The 17,991-nt window shown below is 41.8% G+C and overlaps 1 protein-coding gene across 4 annotated transcripts in view; it reads right to left on the bottom strand.

The window, feature by feature from the left end:
- MINDY2 (MINDY lysine 48 deubiquitinase 2) overlaps positions 1 to 17,991 on the bottom strand; it is a 96,353-nt gene that overhangs the window by 29,547 nt on the left and 48,815 nt on the right. For all 4 annotated transcript variants that reach the window (XM_030579029.1, XM_030579025.1, XM_030579028.1 and 1 more), the window contains exon 6: positions 4,766 to 4,908. In XM_030579029.1, coding sequence (XP_030434889.1) covers positions 4,766 to 4,908 — 143 coding nt within the window. The remainder of the gene's footprint in view (positions 1 to 4,765; positions 4,909 to 17,991) is intronic.

The following is a 17,991-nucleotide window of genomic DNA, read 5'->3' as shown; positions in this document are numbered from 1 at the left end:
ATCTTAATAATTTATAAGAGTATTTACTTGTGTACAGTACTAGCGAATGTTCAAATATTGAATAATATTTAATGTACGGAATAACACAAATATTTTGTATTGTTAAATTTCTTTATTTTTACAAGTCTGTTATTCAGGTGTTAAATCTCCATAGTAAAGTGGGGACAGACTGCTGAACAGTGTGTAATTTAGTGAAGTCTAAATCCATGAGATTCTATTGTATTGCTATATGTTAAACACAATTTTCAAAGCCTACAATACCTTTCATTTGCTGGATACCTATAAGTAGGATGAAAGTAAAATATACTGACAACATAAGATAGTTCCAGATATTTTAAATTGAATTTAAGATAAGATTTGTTTTCAGTCTTAGAAATGTATTTTTAGTAATAGGCATTCTTCATTTCCTGTCCTAAACCATACTATATTATTGCTGGTCATTTAAAAAGGTGTTGTGTTTAATCCCAGAGGCACAGCATTTTCATGTATTAAAGTGCTCTCACCATATAATCTGTATTTAAGTGTGCTAAACTGGTAAAGCACCCAGGATGAAAATGAAAAGCCAAGTTTTGAACTCTGATCCAAATACTGGTCTCTGGCTAAAAACAACACTATTCCCATGTGCGGATATGAGGACAGAATGTCTCATATTATACTTCACTAGTTAAAAAAAAGTGACACTTCAATCCATTCTGAACAGCAGAAACATACTTAACATCTTCAAAATGTAAATTACAATATCATAAGTGAATTTAATGCATTTTTACTTTTTTAAATATTACTTTCTGTGTTGTGATTGGCTGATTCTAATTGGAATATTGCTCTAAATCTCATTCATTTGTTGTTCAAAACAGTTAGTGCTTGTATGACAGTTCCTTTTTAAATAAAAAGGCCTTATTAAATATCCCCCTACACACACAAACACACACAAGAAATCACCCCCACCCTCCCTGCAATGTTTTGGTTCACATTACAAACATCATTACAATGATCTGCAAGGCTGTATTTTTTTTAAAAAAAAAAAAATAAATAAAAGTAGCATCTAAAGTCTTAAAATTGCACAGCTTATTCAGGTCACTAATTATTCAGTGCTCCATAGGGAATGATTTATACAGAGTTTTTCACATTTTGAAAGTAACAGACCAGTAACAATGATGGAAACATTTGTCATTTCTTCAGAGTTTTCATTGGGCATGAAGCCACAAACATAACTGGAAACTATAAGATCTCCTAGAATATTATGTTATATTATGAGACACTATCTTTGTAATCATAGGGATGTCTCACCTCATGGAAGATATTACTATTTTTGTGGCTTTAATTCTAGCTGCAAAAATTTTAAATATCTGCTGTCATCAGCAGTGATGACTAAACCTGTTCACAGATGATATTTGTATTCTGTGCATAGTTGGGATGTGAATGAAGTCTCAAATTGACTAAATTTGATTATGATAAAATTTTGAGGCACAAATTCCACTTTTCCTTCCCACAACAGAGGAGAGAGGGGAGTCTTATAGGAAGAGATTAAAATTCAGCAGCAGATCTTGCTTCCCAACTCTAGCTCCATCTAGACTTCTACCCAGTATTCAGTCTTCCCCCCAATCCCTTATCAAGCTCACTGGTGGCCTACTTTAGCTTCCTCCCTTGTTGGCTTAGAGTGCAGAACATAACTTCTGTAACAATTGGTTGTTGCTGTATTCCACATTAACTTAATTCAAAGCATGTCTTTTTTTCTAAAAAGTTAGTAAAAGTGACTTGAGACAAACAAGCTTACAAGTAAAAAGTTATTCAAAGTGTCAGACCTACAAATTCAATCTAAAAGTCAAGCTGGCTTTTTCAACTGCTTCACCAGTATGACCAAATTTGAAAAGAAATGTACCTTATCACTAATGTTAAAAAGTGACAAGTTCATTTTTGTAATTAATGATGCATTTTTGGGACAGTATGGTAACGATTTGTAAAATTGTTTGGGTTCTAAATAAACAAACTAACATTGATAAAAAGGAGATTTTGTCTGTCAAATTCTGTGCTCAATCATATAGTCCAGCATCACTGTACATTTAATCTGTACTCCAGTTTATGGTTTCCAGTCTACAAGAGACACAATAACTGATACGTCCTTAAATACAATGCAATAAAAAAAGTTAGCAATTATTAGCACTATTTACAAGGCACAATAAATATACATGAATTAAAAAAGAAGGCTCCTTTACTAAAATCTGACTAATACACAACTTCAAAGCTTTAATATAGAAAGGTAAAACTTACTAAAATTCAAACTTGTGTTGAGAGAACTTAGCTAGAGTTCCATGTCAGAATTTTCAGCCTCATCAACCATCCAGGGGCTGACTTCTGTCATTCTGAACTTTTGTCTCCAAAGACCTGGTCACTCCTCTCTCCCCAAAGGGCTGACTGAGTTCAAAGTTGACAGTGCCCCTTTCTGGGTAACCACATATGGTTAATTCAATCACAGCAACCTTTGGGAATTTGTAAAATTGTCTTAAAGCAATTGTGCTCCACAAGTGACTTTGAATCTGAATGAGACAGATCCTTTCATCCATGGAGCAGGTGACCCCTACAGTCATTGAGTCTTAGTCTACCTCTGGTTTCCTATGGTAGCCTTGTTTGCCTGGTTACAAATTTAACGTCAACTTCTTTCCTCATATCAGAAAAAGGCCAATAAAAGTGGCCTACCTTCCACTCTATGTAATTGCTTTGTAGGACAAAGAGTTTACCCTTTCCTACACACAAAGAAATTTCAAATCCCTATAATTCTTATTTCAAGAGAAGATGTCAGACAAGAGTCCTCTCATCTCTGAAGTTCATTGGCTTTTCCACAATTTTAGATGCTGCTAACTAATTAGAGGCGGCTATATCCCAGTCACTGTTTGCATAATTTTCTGCAAATATAAACAGCTAGGCTGTTGTCATACCTAGCACTGAACTCATTTACCCCATCATTAGCTACATGCTAGTCAAGTTGTCTACGCATATAGAGCTTGTCTAGACTAGGATAAAATGTACACCTCTACCCCGATATAACGTGACCCAATATAACACGAATTTGGATATAATGCGGTAAAGCAGCGCTCCGGGAGGGCGGGGCTGTGCACTCCGGCGGATCAAAAAAAGTTGATATAACGTGATTTCACCTATAACGCAGTAAGATTTTTTGGCTCCCGAGGACAGCGTTATATCAGGGTAGAGGTGTATTTTTAAAAAGTTAGCTCCAACATTTTAACTAATCTTTTAAAAACTCTAGTACAGACAGGTCAAGTTTACTCCTGGGGAATTCTGCACCACTGTGCGTGTGCAGAATTAATGTTCCTCACAGAATTTTTTTTCCTCCACAGAAAATACACTCTGCTGGAGAGGCACTGCAGTTATGGCTTTTGCCCACCAGGGGCTGCTGTGGCATCAGAAGAGAGAGCAGTCGGCTCACCAGCCATAGCAGCAAGCAGCTGATGGGGTGGAGGAAGGGAGTCTGTATTCCTCAAAGTGCCCTGCCCATGGGGCCAGGTGAGGAGGCACAGGAGAGCAGGGCATATAAGGCTGCTGGGGAGGGTCACACATTGGGGTTCAAAAGGGCTAGTGAGGGGGACAGATTGATGCAAGGGTTGAATGGAAGTAGGGGTGCAGGGACACATGAGGTTTGTTGGGGGTGCATGGACACATGAGAAGGGGGGGAGGTAGTGCAGGGACACATGAGGACAGGGGCAGATGTGCCTGACTGAATGGGAGAGGCTAGGGGTCAGTCAGGGTCTGCATGGGGGAGGGTCCCCAATTCCCTAACAATCCCTCCACCCCCAAAGTTCCCTATTCCATACTTCTCCCACCCACACCCAACAACCCTCCAGGTTCACTCTCAGGCTCCTTCCCAGTAATTACTTCCCCCTCCCTCAGCTCCTCCATTACCCCTGACTCCTCCAAGCCTTTGCACTGCTTCTGAAGGGTGTGAGAAATACATTTCTGTATTGTAGTTTATATGAATTATTACTCAAAGCTATGTATTAATATGCCTAGTAAGGAATCTATTTGTCATAAATATTTCCTGATTGTTTTTTGTCTGTACTGTTACAGACATACTTGACAGGTATTTTGAAATAAACTACCAAAATAATAGAAACTGGCATGATTATATTGTGTTATTTTGACAAATAAAATATGTAGAATTTTGCAATATTGTGGTGCAGAATTTTTAATTTCCTGGTGTAGAATTCCCCCAGGAATACAAGTGGTATTTTAAACATGTTAAGCGGTAGAGGTCACCCAGACTTCAGCCACTGTCCAATGATTTGCTTCATGAGAGTATCTGCCTAATTGTTAGCATATCCAAAGAAGAGAAATTCAGCAATATAACAATATTAAAGTAAAAGAGTATAAACCCTGTATAATCCATATTCCAATAATAAAATACCTTGTCTCAAAGATCTTAAATTACATTAATGCTGCATAACAATTTTATTTTGGGGGGGGGGGGAAGATTAATGGTTTTTCTATACAATAATAAGAAGCTAAAATATTTATTTTAATTAAAAAAGCAGTGCTAAGTTATCAGAAACAATAATTTAATCTAAATATGACACATACCTTAAAACACAGGTGCTTTTTATAGTATTAATTTGGGAATGCATCATATTTCTGCACCATTTAAATTCAGTAAGGAAGTGCAGCCTTTTCATCTATTGCTACAAATCTGTGCAAATTCCCTTTTTCCAGCTGACACACAGACAATAAAAATCAATGAAAAGGTTAATAATCATACCTTATATTTGGTCATCGTGCTAAAATGGTTGTTCCTGAAGAACACACAAAGTTCTCCTTCCTGAACTGCTGAAGTCAGCTCACATAATCCATGGTATGTCAACTGAGTGGCTGTGTTGTTCAGAAATTGTTCAGCTACAAATCCTATAAAAGTAATGCAGATGATTAAATGTGTGTCCATCATACACATCTAAATACATACATACCTACCTACATAAAAAAAATTAGATACATCAAAAATTCACACAGTCAGCTAGTGAAATGAACTCTCACTAGAAGAAAATAAGTTAACTTTCCTTCTCAATTTACAGCTGTGACACTATGACATTACCCAGGGTACAATCTGGACTGATGGACAGCTGCATCCCCTCAATTCTCCAGCACGGGGTACCTTTTACACTGCTTTGCTGTTGGAGCAATCACTCCTGATCTCCTCTCTCACAGCTTTCAGCATGTAAATTACTCCCAGTTATACTACATGAGTGCCAGCCACTCCTGAATTACACTACAGAGCAATACCAGCTAATTTCCAGGCCCAGACTTTTTTTGTATTGCCCAGCCCTCTCCTGGATAACATATGCTCATAAAAATAAAATATATTTTATTAAAAAGAAAATGTTATGTACAAAACTGTTACCCTAAAGTTTCCCAAACACTTCAATCCAAGCACACTGATTTAGATAAAACAATAAAACAAATTTATTAACTACAGAAAAAGATTTTGCGTGATTACAAGTAATGAGGCATAAATGTCAGGATTGGTTACAAAGAAATAAAAGGCAACAATACAATTAATACCTCACTTAATAAGCTACGTGAATTTAAAGCAAAAAAAGTCTCTCTCACCACATGTTCTAGCAATCTTACTAGCTAATTTCCCCCCTGCAGTCCAAAGCTGTTTCTTTGTTCCTCAGGTGTTGTAGTTGCCGTTGATCAAGAGAAAGGAAGGAATATTTTGGGGCACCTGTTCCACTTTCTTATAGTTCTTTTTCTTTGAAAATGAGCTCCAGCTGCGGTTCAGGAGACAGAAAATCTGTGGGGATGTGAACCTTCAGCTGTTTCTTTGCCAAAATGTAGATTTCTCACTCATACCCTCTTTCCTGCCAAAGAGCAACTTAACCAGGTGATAGTTCATCTGATTTTTTTAACACCTGGCTGAAGCATCAATTTGACTCTTGTCACTGAGAAACTGGTTTGTGCCTGCTTTTCTAAACTTGTAACATCTCAGTAGTATTATACAGTAGAATCTTGTAACTATCTATAATGTTGACACACATTTTACCAAGACAATAATGATCAGCCACTTATGCATTTTCAAATGATACCTCACAAGGCATGTGTAGTGGGGCAGCTGCCCCACTCCCTGAGAGTGTGGGCTGCAGCAGGCCAGTGCACCTGCACAGATGGGCAGCCAGTTAAAGAAGGGCTTATTAGGAGCCAATCAGGGCCAGGCTCAGCCCTATAAAAAGGCTGCTCAGGGAGGGAGCAGGCAGTCCATCCCAGGACTTCGAGAGGGTAAGGTCTGTATCCAGAGCTGGGAGACTAGCACCTGGGACAGTACAGTGCTGGGAAGGCCCGGGGGAGCAGAAGGGAATTCCAACCACACAGTGTCTGCCAGGCTGCAGACCCTGAGGGGAAGGGCCTAGCCGGTGTGAGGGGCTGAAGGGGAAGTAGTCCAGGGATGTGGACAGATGGAGGGAGAGGAGGAGGGCAGGATAGCTGCCAGTAGAGGGTCCCTGGGTTGGAACACAGAGTAGTGGGCGGGCCTGGATCCCACCCTTCCCTTTTACCTGGCTGATGGGAGTGGCCAATTAGGGCTGCACCAACCCCCTGCCAAGAGGGGTGTGACTTTGGGGGTGCAGTTGCCCACATTGGGGTGCAGAAAGACAGCTGATTGACACCCCCCCTCCGAAGGGGGTGAGGATGGATTAAGGGGCAGTGGCTTGAAGAGGATGCCACAGGTTGGGAGCAACGTGGGTCCACTTGCCAACCGAGGGACAGACAACAGACGGGACACCACCAGAAGGGGGCACTCTACTGGACTGAGCTAGTTGCCGGAGTCACCAGCAGGAGGCGCTGTGGTGGTGAGTCCTAACATCATTACAGCATGCTTTGTACAAAATTTATAGTCTTTTAAAAAGGGTGAACATAGAGATATAGACTGTCACAAAAGCATTAATTTTTTTACTGCAATCTTATTGCAGTCTTTGTTCTATGTTTGTGCAGTGCCTAGCACAATGGGGTTCTGGTCCATAACTAGGGCTCCTACATAATACATATCAATAATAATAATTTAACAGAGGTGGGATTTTTAAAAGTCTCTCTTGTACAAAAACAGTTCATTTTACCAATCATGTTATTTGACTTAGCACCACGTGATCCTGATTTAAAAAGAACAGCACTATAATAAATCAAGGTAGCACATTAATTGGATAAAAAATTGGCTAACTGGAAAATCTCAGGTGGTAACTGTAAATGGAGAATCATAATCCAATGAGGGTTTTTCTAGTGGGGGGTGTGACAGGGATCTCTTCTTTGTCCAAGACTCTTCAATACATTTATCGTCAATGATCCAGAAGAAAACAAAATCATTGCTGGCAATGCTTGTAGATGACACAAATTGGTGGAGTGGTAAACAGTGATAAGGACAGGTCAGTTCTACAGAGTGATCTGGATTATTTAATAACCTGGGCATCTTTAAGCAACAAGCATTTTAATATAGGCAAAACACAAGGTCACACATCTAGGAAACATATACATTAACCAGGTTGTTTAAGATGTGTTGTGTATATTTATTTATTCCACTCTTAGTGTAAATGCACCCCATTTGCTCAGGGTCAGAGTTGTTTGACTGACAGGGTCTTTTGTGACCACACCTGGCCCGGCGTAGCCTCTTGCTTCACATTGGGGGCGTAGAGGGCGAAGCAGCTCAACTACCACTCACTTCCTTCAGTACAGAAGCCAAATGAAACAAGATCCTGTAGTAGAGTGGAAGGAGTGCAGGTAGTAGAATGAGAGAGAGAGAGAGAATATCTTGAAGAAAATAGTTACTAATATAAAAGTAATATAACTAGTGTTACATTATTATGTAACTATAGTTCAAGATGTCATCAGTGGGGACGCCACTGTGAGCGCACGTGCACCTGTGTGAGATCAGAATCTTCTGAATAGCAGTGTGTTGTGGGGTCTTGCTTGCACCCTGTGACTCTTCATGCTCCCATGCAAGAACATAAAGGGAAACGTGGCCATGACCCTCCCTCAGCTTCCATGCAACGAAGCACTTTTTGGCTAATGACGCCAAAAGCAGAGATGGAGAACAGGCTGGGGGATCCACACTGACTAAAACGTCTCCAAGAATTATAGTTACCATAGGGTAAGTAACCATATTTTCTTCTTCCAGTATGAGTCAGTGTGGATCCCACTGTGATTGGCAAGCAGTATCCCCTTCAGGCTGATGGGAATGAGTATCACCACATGCATTTGTCAAATGGATATTGGAGTACTGCTCTCTCAAATCTAGCAACAGTTCTTGCAGACAAATCCAGCACATAATGCTTTACAAACATGAGCAGATTACTCCACATAGAAGGCATTGCAGATTTCAGGTAATGGGAGCATTTGAGAAACAAGCCAAAGATGTAGCTTGAGCTCATGTGGAGTGAGCTTTGAAAGATGGGGGCGAAAAGTACAGTTGTCAACTGCTAGATGAATGAGATACTCTGAGTTATCCGTTTTGACGGCTTCTATGACTACCTAGCTTGACCTTTAGAGCAGCCACTCGTAATTATGAGCACATGTTGGGACAACATGAAGGATTTAGTCTTGTCAACGCAGTACTATAGAGCGTGACCGCTAGATAAGCACATATGAAGTCCTTGAGGAATTTTGATGCACTAAGAGGAGAGAAGATGAAGAGCAACAGTATTGGAGGGTAGTATGCTAAAATTATCACAAGATATACCTTGCTCAAGCTGGAAGTCAAAACCAGAGCACTTCAACTGCAATATGTCGTCCAGGATCTTCGGTATCAAGACCACTCGTATGGAAAACTCTTCCACTCAGAGTAGGTTTTTTCTCATGGATGGGTTCCTGCTTAGAACCAAGATACCCTGGACAAGTGACAAGCAGCCCTTTTCCATGGTACTTATCCAAGCAGTATTTAAGCAGTCAGTTGCAGTGACATTAGGTCTGGGTGAAGTAATTGTCCCTGTGATAACAGACCTGGGTGGAGTGGGATCTTGATTTGGGGGGTTGCGCCAACAGATGTAGCAAGTCCATAAGCTAGACCTGTCTCAGCCATTACAAAGTTATGGGGATGAGCCTGAGATGGTCTCACCTGGCTTCAGTGGTCACTCTGGGGATCAGTGGGAAGGTGTAACAAAGCCTTTAATTCCACTATAAAAGAAAGGTGATTGGAGGGACTCTGGATTCATGGCCTCTGGAGCAAAGCCGGAGCACTTTGCATTATTTCTGGTGGCAAACAGGTCTATTACCCATGTCCTCCACACCAGGAAATGTACTCGTCGTGAATTTCTGCAGCAACCACTTGTGGTCAGTGACTAAGTGGCTGCTCAGGAAACCCACTATTTCATTGCTGGTTCCTGGCAGGTGCTGCACTATCAGGGGGGGTGTTGCATAGACAGTATCAATTCCACAACTTGATCACTACAATGGGGGAGAGAGCATACCCCCTCGCATATGTAATATATTGCCAATGTGTTTTGTTGGTATTTGTGCTACAAAGTGCCATAGGACAAGGAGGATACCACTCACACTGACCTGATGACCCTAAACTCCAGCACTTCCATGGGTAGTCTCACCTCCTCCAGGGACCATCTTTCTCAGATTTGGTGATGGTCCAGGTGGGCACCCCCATCCTGTCCTAGATGTGTCCATGATCAGTGTTCAGGATGGTTATGGGGTTTCAAATGGTACTCCTTTCTGGACACTGTTGGTTGCAGGCACCAGGTCAGTGCTCTCATGACATGGAATAGTACCACTGATTTGCTCAGCAGATGCTTCCTGGTGTGGAGGAAAAATGCTTCAGAGGAGAGATGTGTTAGGACAGCAGTGGACTGTAATTAATGCTATATTAGGGACCATTAAATTTATACTGTCCTTTTCGAATTTTCAAATTATCTTTATATATCCAAATTGCTCTAAAGGAGCTGCCATTCGGCTAGTACAGCAAAAGAGCTGGGTTTCTCCCAAAAAGAAAAGACATCTATGGGCTGGTGCCAATAGCGCAACTGCAATTTGGAATATTTACAAAAGCCAACAGCATGAGGAAAAATTAGGTCAATTGGAAAAGGCCACTGGTCTTATTACTGGAGCACAGTTAACTCAGATTCAGGCTGGAGTTAGTAAATTATGTTATTTCTGCCCTTAGTTCAGTAACCCAGAAATTGCTAGCAGAGATGGTATTGAATATCACCGATGCTGGGAAGGCACTGCAGTGGGACTTAGCATGTTCAGAATTTCCTGAATGACCAGCGAATAGCCATTCAGAGTGATCTCGAGCACGAGGCCTGGCCCACTGCCCTTACAGACACTTCGGGAGTACCATCTAATCTGTGGCCATGGAAAACTACTTGGAGGTTTTCTGGGTGGAGGTGTGGACAGTCACAGTGCTCCTTCCAAGCTTACAGACCAGAAGGATGTGGGCTCCCTCATACTGAATCCTGCCAGGTCCATGGGGAGGATGCATGTGGGATTAGGTAACTCACCAAGACATTTAGGAAATCAAGCCACCTGGTATAGCCAGCCGATTCATAGTTAGTGCTCCTGAAATAACACCCAATATTTGGATTGGGATAGGAAACCAATAGACATTCTGGCCATTAAAATCCTCACAGCTTCAATGCATATGTAAATTCAAGCCAGGGGAAACTGTCACTGTCCATGACAATGTTTGTTGGGAGGGTAAGGGACTAGGAACCCTCCTGATAGGAAATGTAATCTTCCAGGCCAATAACAGTTGTATATTTGTTCAGGTCCATATCGTACATGACACCCATTTTAACCTCACAATGACTGCAGGCAGCTATATTATCTATTGGCCTGCAGACAAAACTTTGCAATCCACTCTCAGGTATAAAATGCCCTTTAACTGGACAATCCTGGTACCCAACCATTTCCAAAATCTGCTTTCATTGTTACCAGAGGTCCACAAAAATTTCTGACTTACAGGGACAAATTCATATCCCTGAAAATGTATATCAGGTAGAAAAAGGCGTCTTTCAGACTGCCTATAGACTGTCTTCTCTGTGTACCAGTCAGGATGTGCTGTGTGCAGTAATCAAAATTATGCACGAACCCCATCGTATTGTTACAATGGGTGGGCTAACGGTTGTGGTGGTGTTGGTTGATTTGGGATTGTGCCTTTGTTATTGCTGTTGCAAAAAAACCCAAAACATTGCTGTGCATGTAATTTTTTTGCTAGGCCCACTGCAAAGGAACAAGTGGCATTAATGATTAATGAAATTTTTGATAAGTTGGGATGAAAAAAGGGAAAGAAGGAAATCAATGGGCTCATGAATGTGGAAGTTTAGGCCAAAGGTGGCACTAAAGAGGCACTAAAGGGGGGGGGGAGGGAATTGTGGAGGAAAAATGGTCCAAGGCCTAAAACTTTGGTCAAGTGAACTGTATGTAGGGTCTGGTGAACTGTATGTATGACCTGGAAGGAAGAGGTGAGGTAAAGAGAGAAGGGTAGACAGAAACTAAAGAACTACTAACCATTTGTAACAGTTTATGATTAATAGCTGCCTGGTGGCAGAGCAAGAAACTGCAAAGGGCAAAACTATTGAAAAACAGGAAAAGGTTGCTTTGTTTTATCCCTTATACTTCCTTAACATTTTACATCCATATATGTAATTTTGTGGTTTTATACTACATAAGCTCTTGTATTTTATCCATTCGGGAAGTCCACTGCCTTAGCTGACTCCCTCATGCATGCATGCTTAATTGATCAATAAAGGAGCCTGAGGCTGATCTGATCCAAAATCAATCATGTGGTAGATTTTTCCACAACACTGTGGACTGACCTGAGCCATAGGTGAAGTCTGGCAAGCAGCATCACATATGTATATGTGGACACATGACCCAACAGTGTCAGCTAAGTCTGCACGATCCTGGTTAGGTTAGTGATCATCCCATTTACTAGGGATTGGATTGCAAGGAACCTATCCTGAGATACATATGCCTGAGCTGTTACCAAATCTAGTCTGGCTCCTATAAATTCTAATGTTAGCATTGGAATCGGGGTGGTTTCTCTTGGTTGATCAAGAAGCCTAGCTGAACAAACAGGACTATTACATAGTCTCAGCATAGCTTTTGGAAATGGCAGAGATAGCCTTGCATGACTGGTCACAAAGGTGCAAGCTGCCATCTGTCCCAGGAGCTTATTGTGTTTTGAGGTCTCCCCTGAATTGCCTGTACCAGACCTGACAAAGTATCTAAGGGAACATAGGCTCTGGTTTCAATGAGTCCAAACATGCTCCTATAAACTGTATCACGTGGACTCTTTTTACATTCAGCTACAGACCCAACTCCTGGAACAGACCATGGGCCATCTGGGTGGAAGACAGCAGTGCTTCATAGGAACAGCCCTTGAGTAGCTAGTCATCGAGGTACAAGACGACCAGTATTGCTTCTTGTTGGAGTTAAGCAGCTACTACTGTCAGGACTTTTGAGAACACCCTTCGGGCTAAGGAAAGGCTGAAAGGAAGCACACATTATTAGAAATTATCCTGGCCTATAGTGAAGCACAGGTATTTCAGCTGGGATGGGCGTACTGTTACATGGAAATAGGCGATTGATTTTCAGCTCTTGACATACAAGATGCCTTTCTCTAGTGAGGCAATTATAGCTGCCAGAGTCAACATCCTGAATTTCTGAGACTTTACTACCTTGTTTAGAAGTTTTAGATGTAAGATCAGTCTCCATCCTCCGTCGTCCCTTGGCAGAAGAAAATACTTTAAGTAAAATCTCTTGCCCTTTGTGAGGAGGAGGAACTGGCTCTATTGCTCCTAATCAAAGGAGAGAATTCACTTCTTGTCTCAATAAAAGCTAATTAGAGAGTCCCTGAAGGAGGACAGGGAAGGGGGATGAAAGTGGGAACAACATAAAATGGATGGTTTAACCTGATATGACCTCTATGACCCACTTGTCTGTAGTGATCTGCCTCCAACCATGGTGGAAGTAGGCAAGCTGGTCTCCAAAGGAGGGAGGTAGGCACGCTAATAGGCACAGCTGTAAATCCAGGAGGCACAGGTGGATTTGAACCCTTAACCAACCCAAAACTGTTGCTTCAAAGGCAGCTGGGTGGTCATGGAGAACCGTTGTGCAACCCTCTTTCTCTTAAATGTCTTTGTGGGCGGTTCAGTGGATCTGTGGGATCTGGAAAACAGAGTAGGATGTGATCTCTGGGCAGTCTGTGACCTACTAAACCCTTTTCTTATAGGCAGGTGTATATATGCCCTGAGATCACAAAAGAGCCCTGGAGTGCTCTAAGACTCATCCATGGCCTCCAAGAACAGTTTATTACTGAAGGGGAGGTCTTCCATGCAGTTCTGTACTTCTCTCAAAACCCCTGAAAGACAGAACCATAATGCCCTCTCATAATCACTGCCATGGAGAAGGATCTGGAAGCAGTGTCCACAGCACTTCTGGCCACCAACTGGCTCTCTGCAATAGACTGGAAGTGCACCCTATGGTCTTTTGGCAGACACTCGACAAAAGCCATGAATTTGTTATTTGTAAAACTATATGTGGCTATCACTGCCTGATAATTCGTGATCCTGAACTGAAGGGTTGCTGATTAATAGACCTTTCACCCAAAAGGATCCAGCCTTTTCTGGTTAACTCAGATGGGGGTGGGGATGGGGGGAAGAGAAGTGCTGCCTCCCCACCCTTGTTTACTGCATCCACTACCAGGAGTTGGGTGGGGAGGGGAGAACAAAAATCCCTAGGGGGAACATAAACACTTCTTATCCACCCTTTTCCACATGGGTAGAATAGTGGCAAGTGTCTGCCAAATAATCTTAGTGAGATCTAGGAGCATCTCATTGTTTGGTAACACCTTTGAGGAGTGTTGCTGACTACAAGATTTTCAACACTTTATGCTGTGAATCCTTGACCTCCTTGAGAAGAATACAAAGAGTGTCAGCTACCCTCTTTATGAAGTCTTTAAATTGCTGAAAATCACTGGCCCTGGGTGGTAGTGGAGGCATAAACGCCTCATCCAGATTCAAGAATGGCCTCCTTATGCGCCCTAGCTTCCTGCTCCTCAAATATCCCCTCCTGGGGAGGAGAGTGCTATACAACTTTGCCCTCTCAGATTTTTGCGAGACCACCGATACTTTGTTAAGCAGCTCAGGGCCCCAGAATGGCCACTGGGGGACCCATACAGACATGGGAGTAGCATGCACCGTTTCACCACCCTTGATAAAGGAGCCTCATCTTCCCTATGACTTTCAGAAAATGGGATCCTGAATGGATGTGTGGAGAATCATGAAATAGAGGATATTGACTGGAAGTCTCCTCCATTCTCCTCTCTCTGATCCAAAGGGGAGCACCTACAGGAAACAGTGGAAAATCCTGCACTACTGGAGGACAGTAGTCCAAAAATCAGATTTCAGTACCAAGAGAGACTCCGTACTCAGGCGTGGAGACTCTGGTTCATCCATCATTGAGAGGTCCTTAGTATAACTGAATTCCTATGGGACTGAGTGGGGGAGCAGTACCGCTGCAGTAGCCGAGACCATGGTTGCCAAAGCCAACGGTGGACATACCAAGGTAGACACTGATGGTGTCTGATGCTGTTGCTTGAGGGTGCTACATGCATGGGTACCGACAGTTGGGCTGAACTCAGTGCCAGTCCCAATGCTCTAAGCGTGCTGGTAGAGGTTACCAAGGCCCTAACAGAATCATGTCTTTCCTTTGTGCTCTGGGATTTTATGGCCCTACTGGTACTGGAGGAGGAATCCTTCAACTCAGAAGGTAACAAGCAGAGACGTCAAGGCTTTGGAGACACATCTCACCAAGGAATTAGACCTTTTCAGAGCTGGCTCCTTAAGATAAGAGTCCATGCTCCTCTTTTTGGAAACTTTCTCTGAAGGTTTCAAAAGGACTTTTTCAAGGGAAGCCTGTGGGGTGCTGGATCTGTCTGGAGACAGATGTATAGGTTGATTTACTGACCTGACGTAGAAGCTGACTGAAGGGAACATTCTATCATTAGCAGTCTCAGTTTAATCTCCCTATTTTTCCTTGCCCTGGACTTGAGGGCTAGACATAAGTTGTACTTGAGAGACATGGGACTCCCCCAAGCAACAGACACAGATTGGCTGTCTCCCACCACACTTTAGTAGTAATTCAGGTCTACTCATTTTTCCTGGAGGAGTCTATGGAATATAGACTACTGGAGAACTAGTAATATTATGACATTGCAGATACCAAGAAAAATAAATGAGAAGGGGAAATAGCTTTTCTTTTGTTAGGGAGGCATTTGATCTCAATAGATGGTAATAAAACGGACAATTTTAAATAGCGTGAATAGAAACCTAACCAACCTTCCCAGGATCCCAGTTCACATCTCCAGGTCCTGCAAGGAAGGCCTCAAACTAAAATAGGAAAATAGGACTTGGCATTTCTGATATTAGTAAGATATGAACTAAATAAAAAACCACACACAGCCTGAAAAGTTTGTTTCTTTATGCATTATGAATATACATAAAGTATGCAACCATTTCTTGTGCCTCTCACTCTTCAGATCAGCTTCAAAAATGTACTTTGCATGTACTTAAAGCAATTTTTGAAGTCTTAAATCACAAATATCCTCCATAGCAGGAACCATCTGCTGAGCAAATCAAAAATTTTTACCAACACTGTCAGAGGCATTTCACTACCAGAGCCAGTTATTCACCTATTTTCAACATTTTTTTTCCCCCTCAACAGTCTGGACTATAAAGCTGTTCAATAATTGTAAAAAAGGGATAAGCGATGTGTTCCCTTATGAGCATACTGAAAATTCAATCATATTAGAGCCTTCATAAAGGATTATTCCATTTAACATTCTTGCACTTACTCTAGTTCAGGCTTCTTATAAGCAAATAAATACCTCAGGTTTTCAAAACAGTTAACTTTAACAGTTTTACATGGTCACAGGATTTTTCAAAAAAGTAGTCACATTTTTAGATGTTTTTCCATACCTGGTCCCTATCCAAAAATGAACTTTTCTGAAAATGGCAACCAAAATCTTCAGTTGTTTTTTGGTTAGGTAAGAATGAAAAAAATGTTCATTTTTCAAACATCTAGCTCCAAAACAGCTGAGCTTTGAAGACTTGCCAATTTTGTACAGCTAACAATGCCTTTGTTAGATTGACCAAGATATATCAAGACTATATATCAGCACTGTAAATCTTATTGGTATTCCACTATTACCTTTACTCTTGTAAATTCTGTAAACAATTCTGTAATTCTCATATGGTACAGGCCTATTATAAAAGCTCCACAATCTGTTATTTGGCAGCCACTTCTAAATATGCATAAAATGAGTTAATTTCATAACTCTGTAGAAAACAGTTGTATTTAATAATATGGAAAATTACCACTCTCAACAATTTCCTATACACTCAAACCAGATCATATTTATTCTAAATTTTGAGTGAAGCATTAATGTTGTCGTTCCGGATGGTGTCTGCCTATGCAGGGAAGATGGTAAATAGCAGAAAGCATTCCAGGTAGAGGTGGATAGCACAGGGGTATTTCTTCCCATAATGTAATGGGAGCTAAAAGGTAGCCCCTTTATTATATAAGAATTTTATACGTGTTAAAACAAACTGGCTTTCAGTCATTAATTTAGAGCAAATGCACATATCAGTTTGCAACTTTAAAGTTTTTAAGTGGATCAAGGCCATTATTTGGGCCCTTAATTAGGCATTGCTGAGTGCTCTGCCTAAATCACTTAATATGAAATTTAGGCTCCTAAATCAATTAGGTGTTACAACACTGAGGGCAGCAATGCCTAAATACTTTTTTAAAAATCTGAGGTTAAAGTGTTTACCTAGTTGACCTATAGGATATTTTTTCCCCCATGTACTATTATTTAGGAGTAATACCAGGAATAAAACCTAAGTTTGTCACAATAGGGCACTGGAATAGGATTTGAGAGAGTCCCTGGGTGGAACCTGGACTGTGGGACTGCTGATATCTCCAAACCTACCAGCCTGGGTTGCCTCTCACATTGTGAGGCCGATGTCAAGCTACAAGCCTCTAACACAGAGGTTCTTAAAACTGTAGTCCACGGATCACCACTGGTCCACGAGCTCCATTCAGGTGCTCCGCAGATAGTTCCCTCGAAGGTGCACACCTGGGTGGCTGCACATGAGAGAATGAAGTACCACCTACCTAATTAGTGGAGCCATGCAGATGTGACTCCACTAATTAGGTGCCTGGATCCTGGAGAAGATGCACATATAAGGTGAGGTGGTGGCCTTGAAGGGAATGGGGGGTAGGTGGGAGGCGGCAGCGGGGTGAGAAGAGGGGGTGGGGGAATTTGGGACGTGAAGGGCTGCGGCGGCCAGACAGAGGCAACTTTCCCCAGCTCCAGGGCTGCAGCTGCTGGGGAGAAATCGCCCTCCTTCCCAGGCTCTGCTCTATGGCTGCTGTGGCAGGGGAGAGACCCCCCACCCCCTGCCACCTTCCCAGCCCCAGTTTGGGGGCTGCTGCAGCAGAGGAGAGAGGGAGAGACCCCCCTCCTTCCCAGCACCAGCTCGGGGGCTGTTGCTGCAGGGGAGATAGGGCACATCTATCACATTAGAAAGATAAGACTACTACTATTAAAATATGAGTTGTGTGCTTTTATTTGTAGAACAAAAACTGTTTGTTACTTCTAATGTAGTGCTTTTATCTTAAACACTTTACAACAGTTAGCTAACAATACAACATTCTTAAAGATCATTAAGTAGTCAGCCTAGACCCTCAGCAATTTTCAAAATGGTCCGTGGGGAAAAAGGGGTTTGAGAACCATTGCTTTAACAGGTACTGCACTTACACAGCCAGGGACACACTCAAGTGAGTTACATGAATGATCTCCCAGTCACTCATGAACCATCAGTAGAGAGAGACTTCAGCCAATTCCCCTCAGCTCCCCAGCCTTATACACCAGAACTGTACCATCTGCACTGGTCAGATGCCTGAACAGTATAAGTTCCTGTTTAGTTCACCATT

The sequence above is a fragment of the Gopherus evgoodei genome, chromosome 10 (genome assembly GCF_007399415.2).
Source record: "Gopherus evgoodei ecotype Sinaloan lineage chromosome 10, rGopEvg1_v1.p, whole genome shotgun sequence".
NCBI lineage: Eukaryota > Metazoa > Chordata > Testudines > Testudinidae > Gopherus > Gopherus evgoodei.
This window is presented reverse-complemented; position numbering and strand designations above follow the sequence as displayed.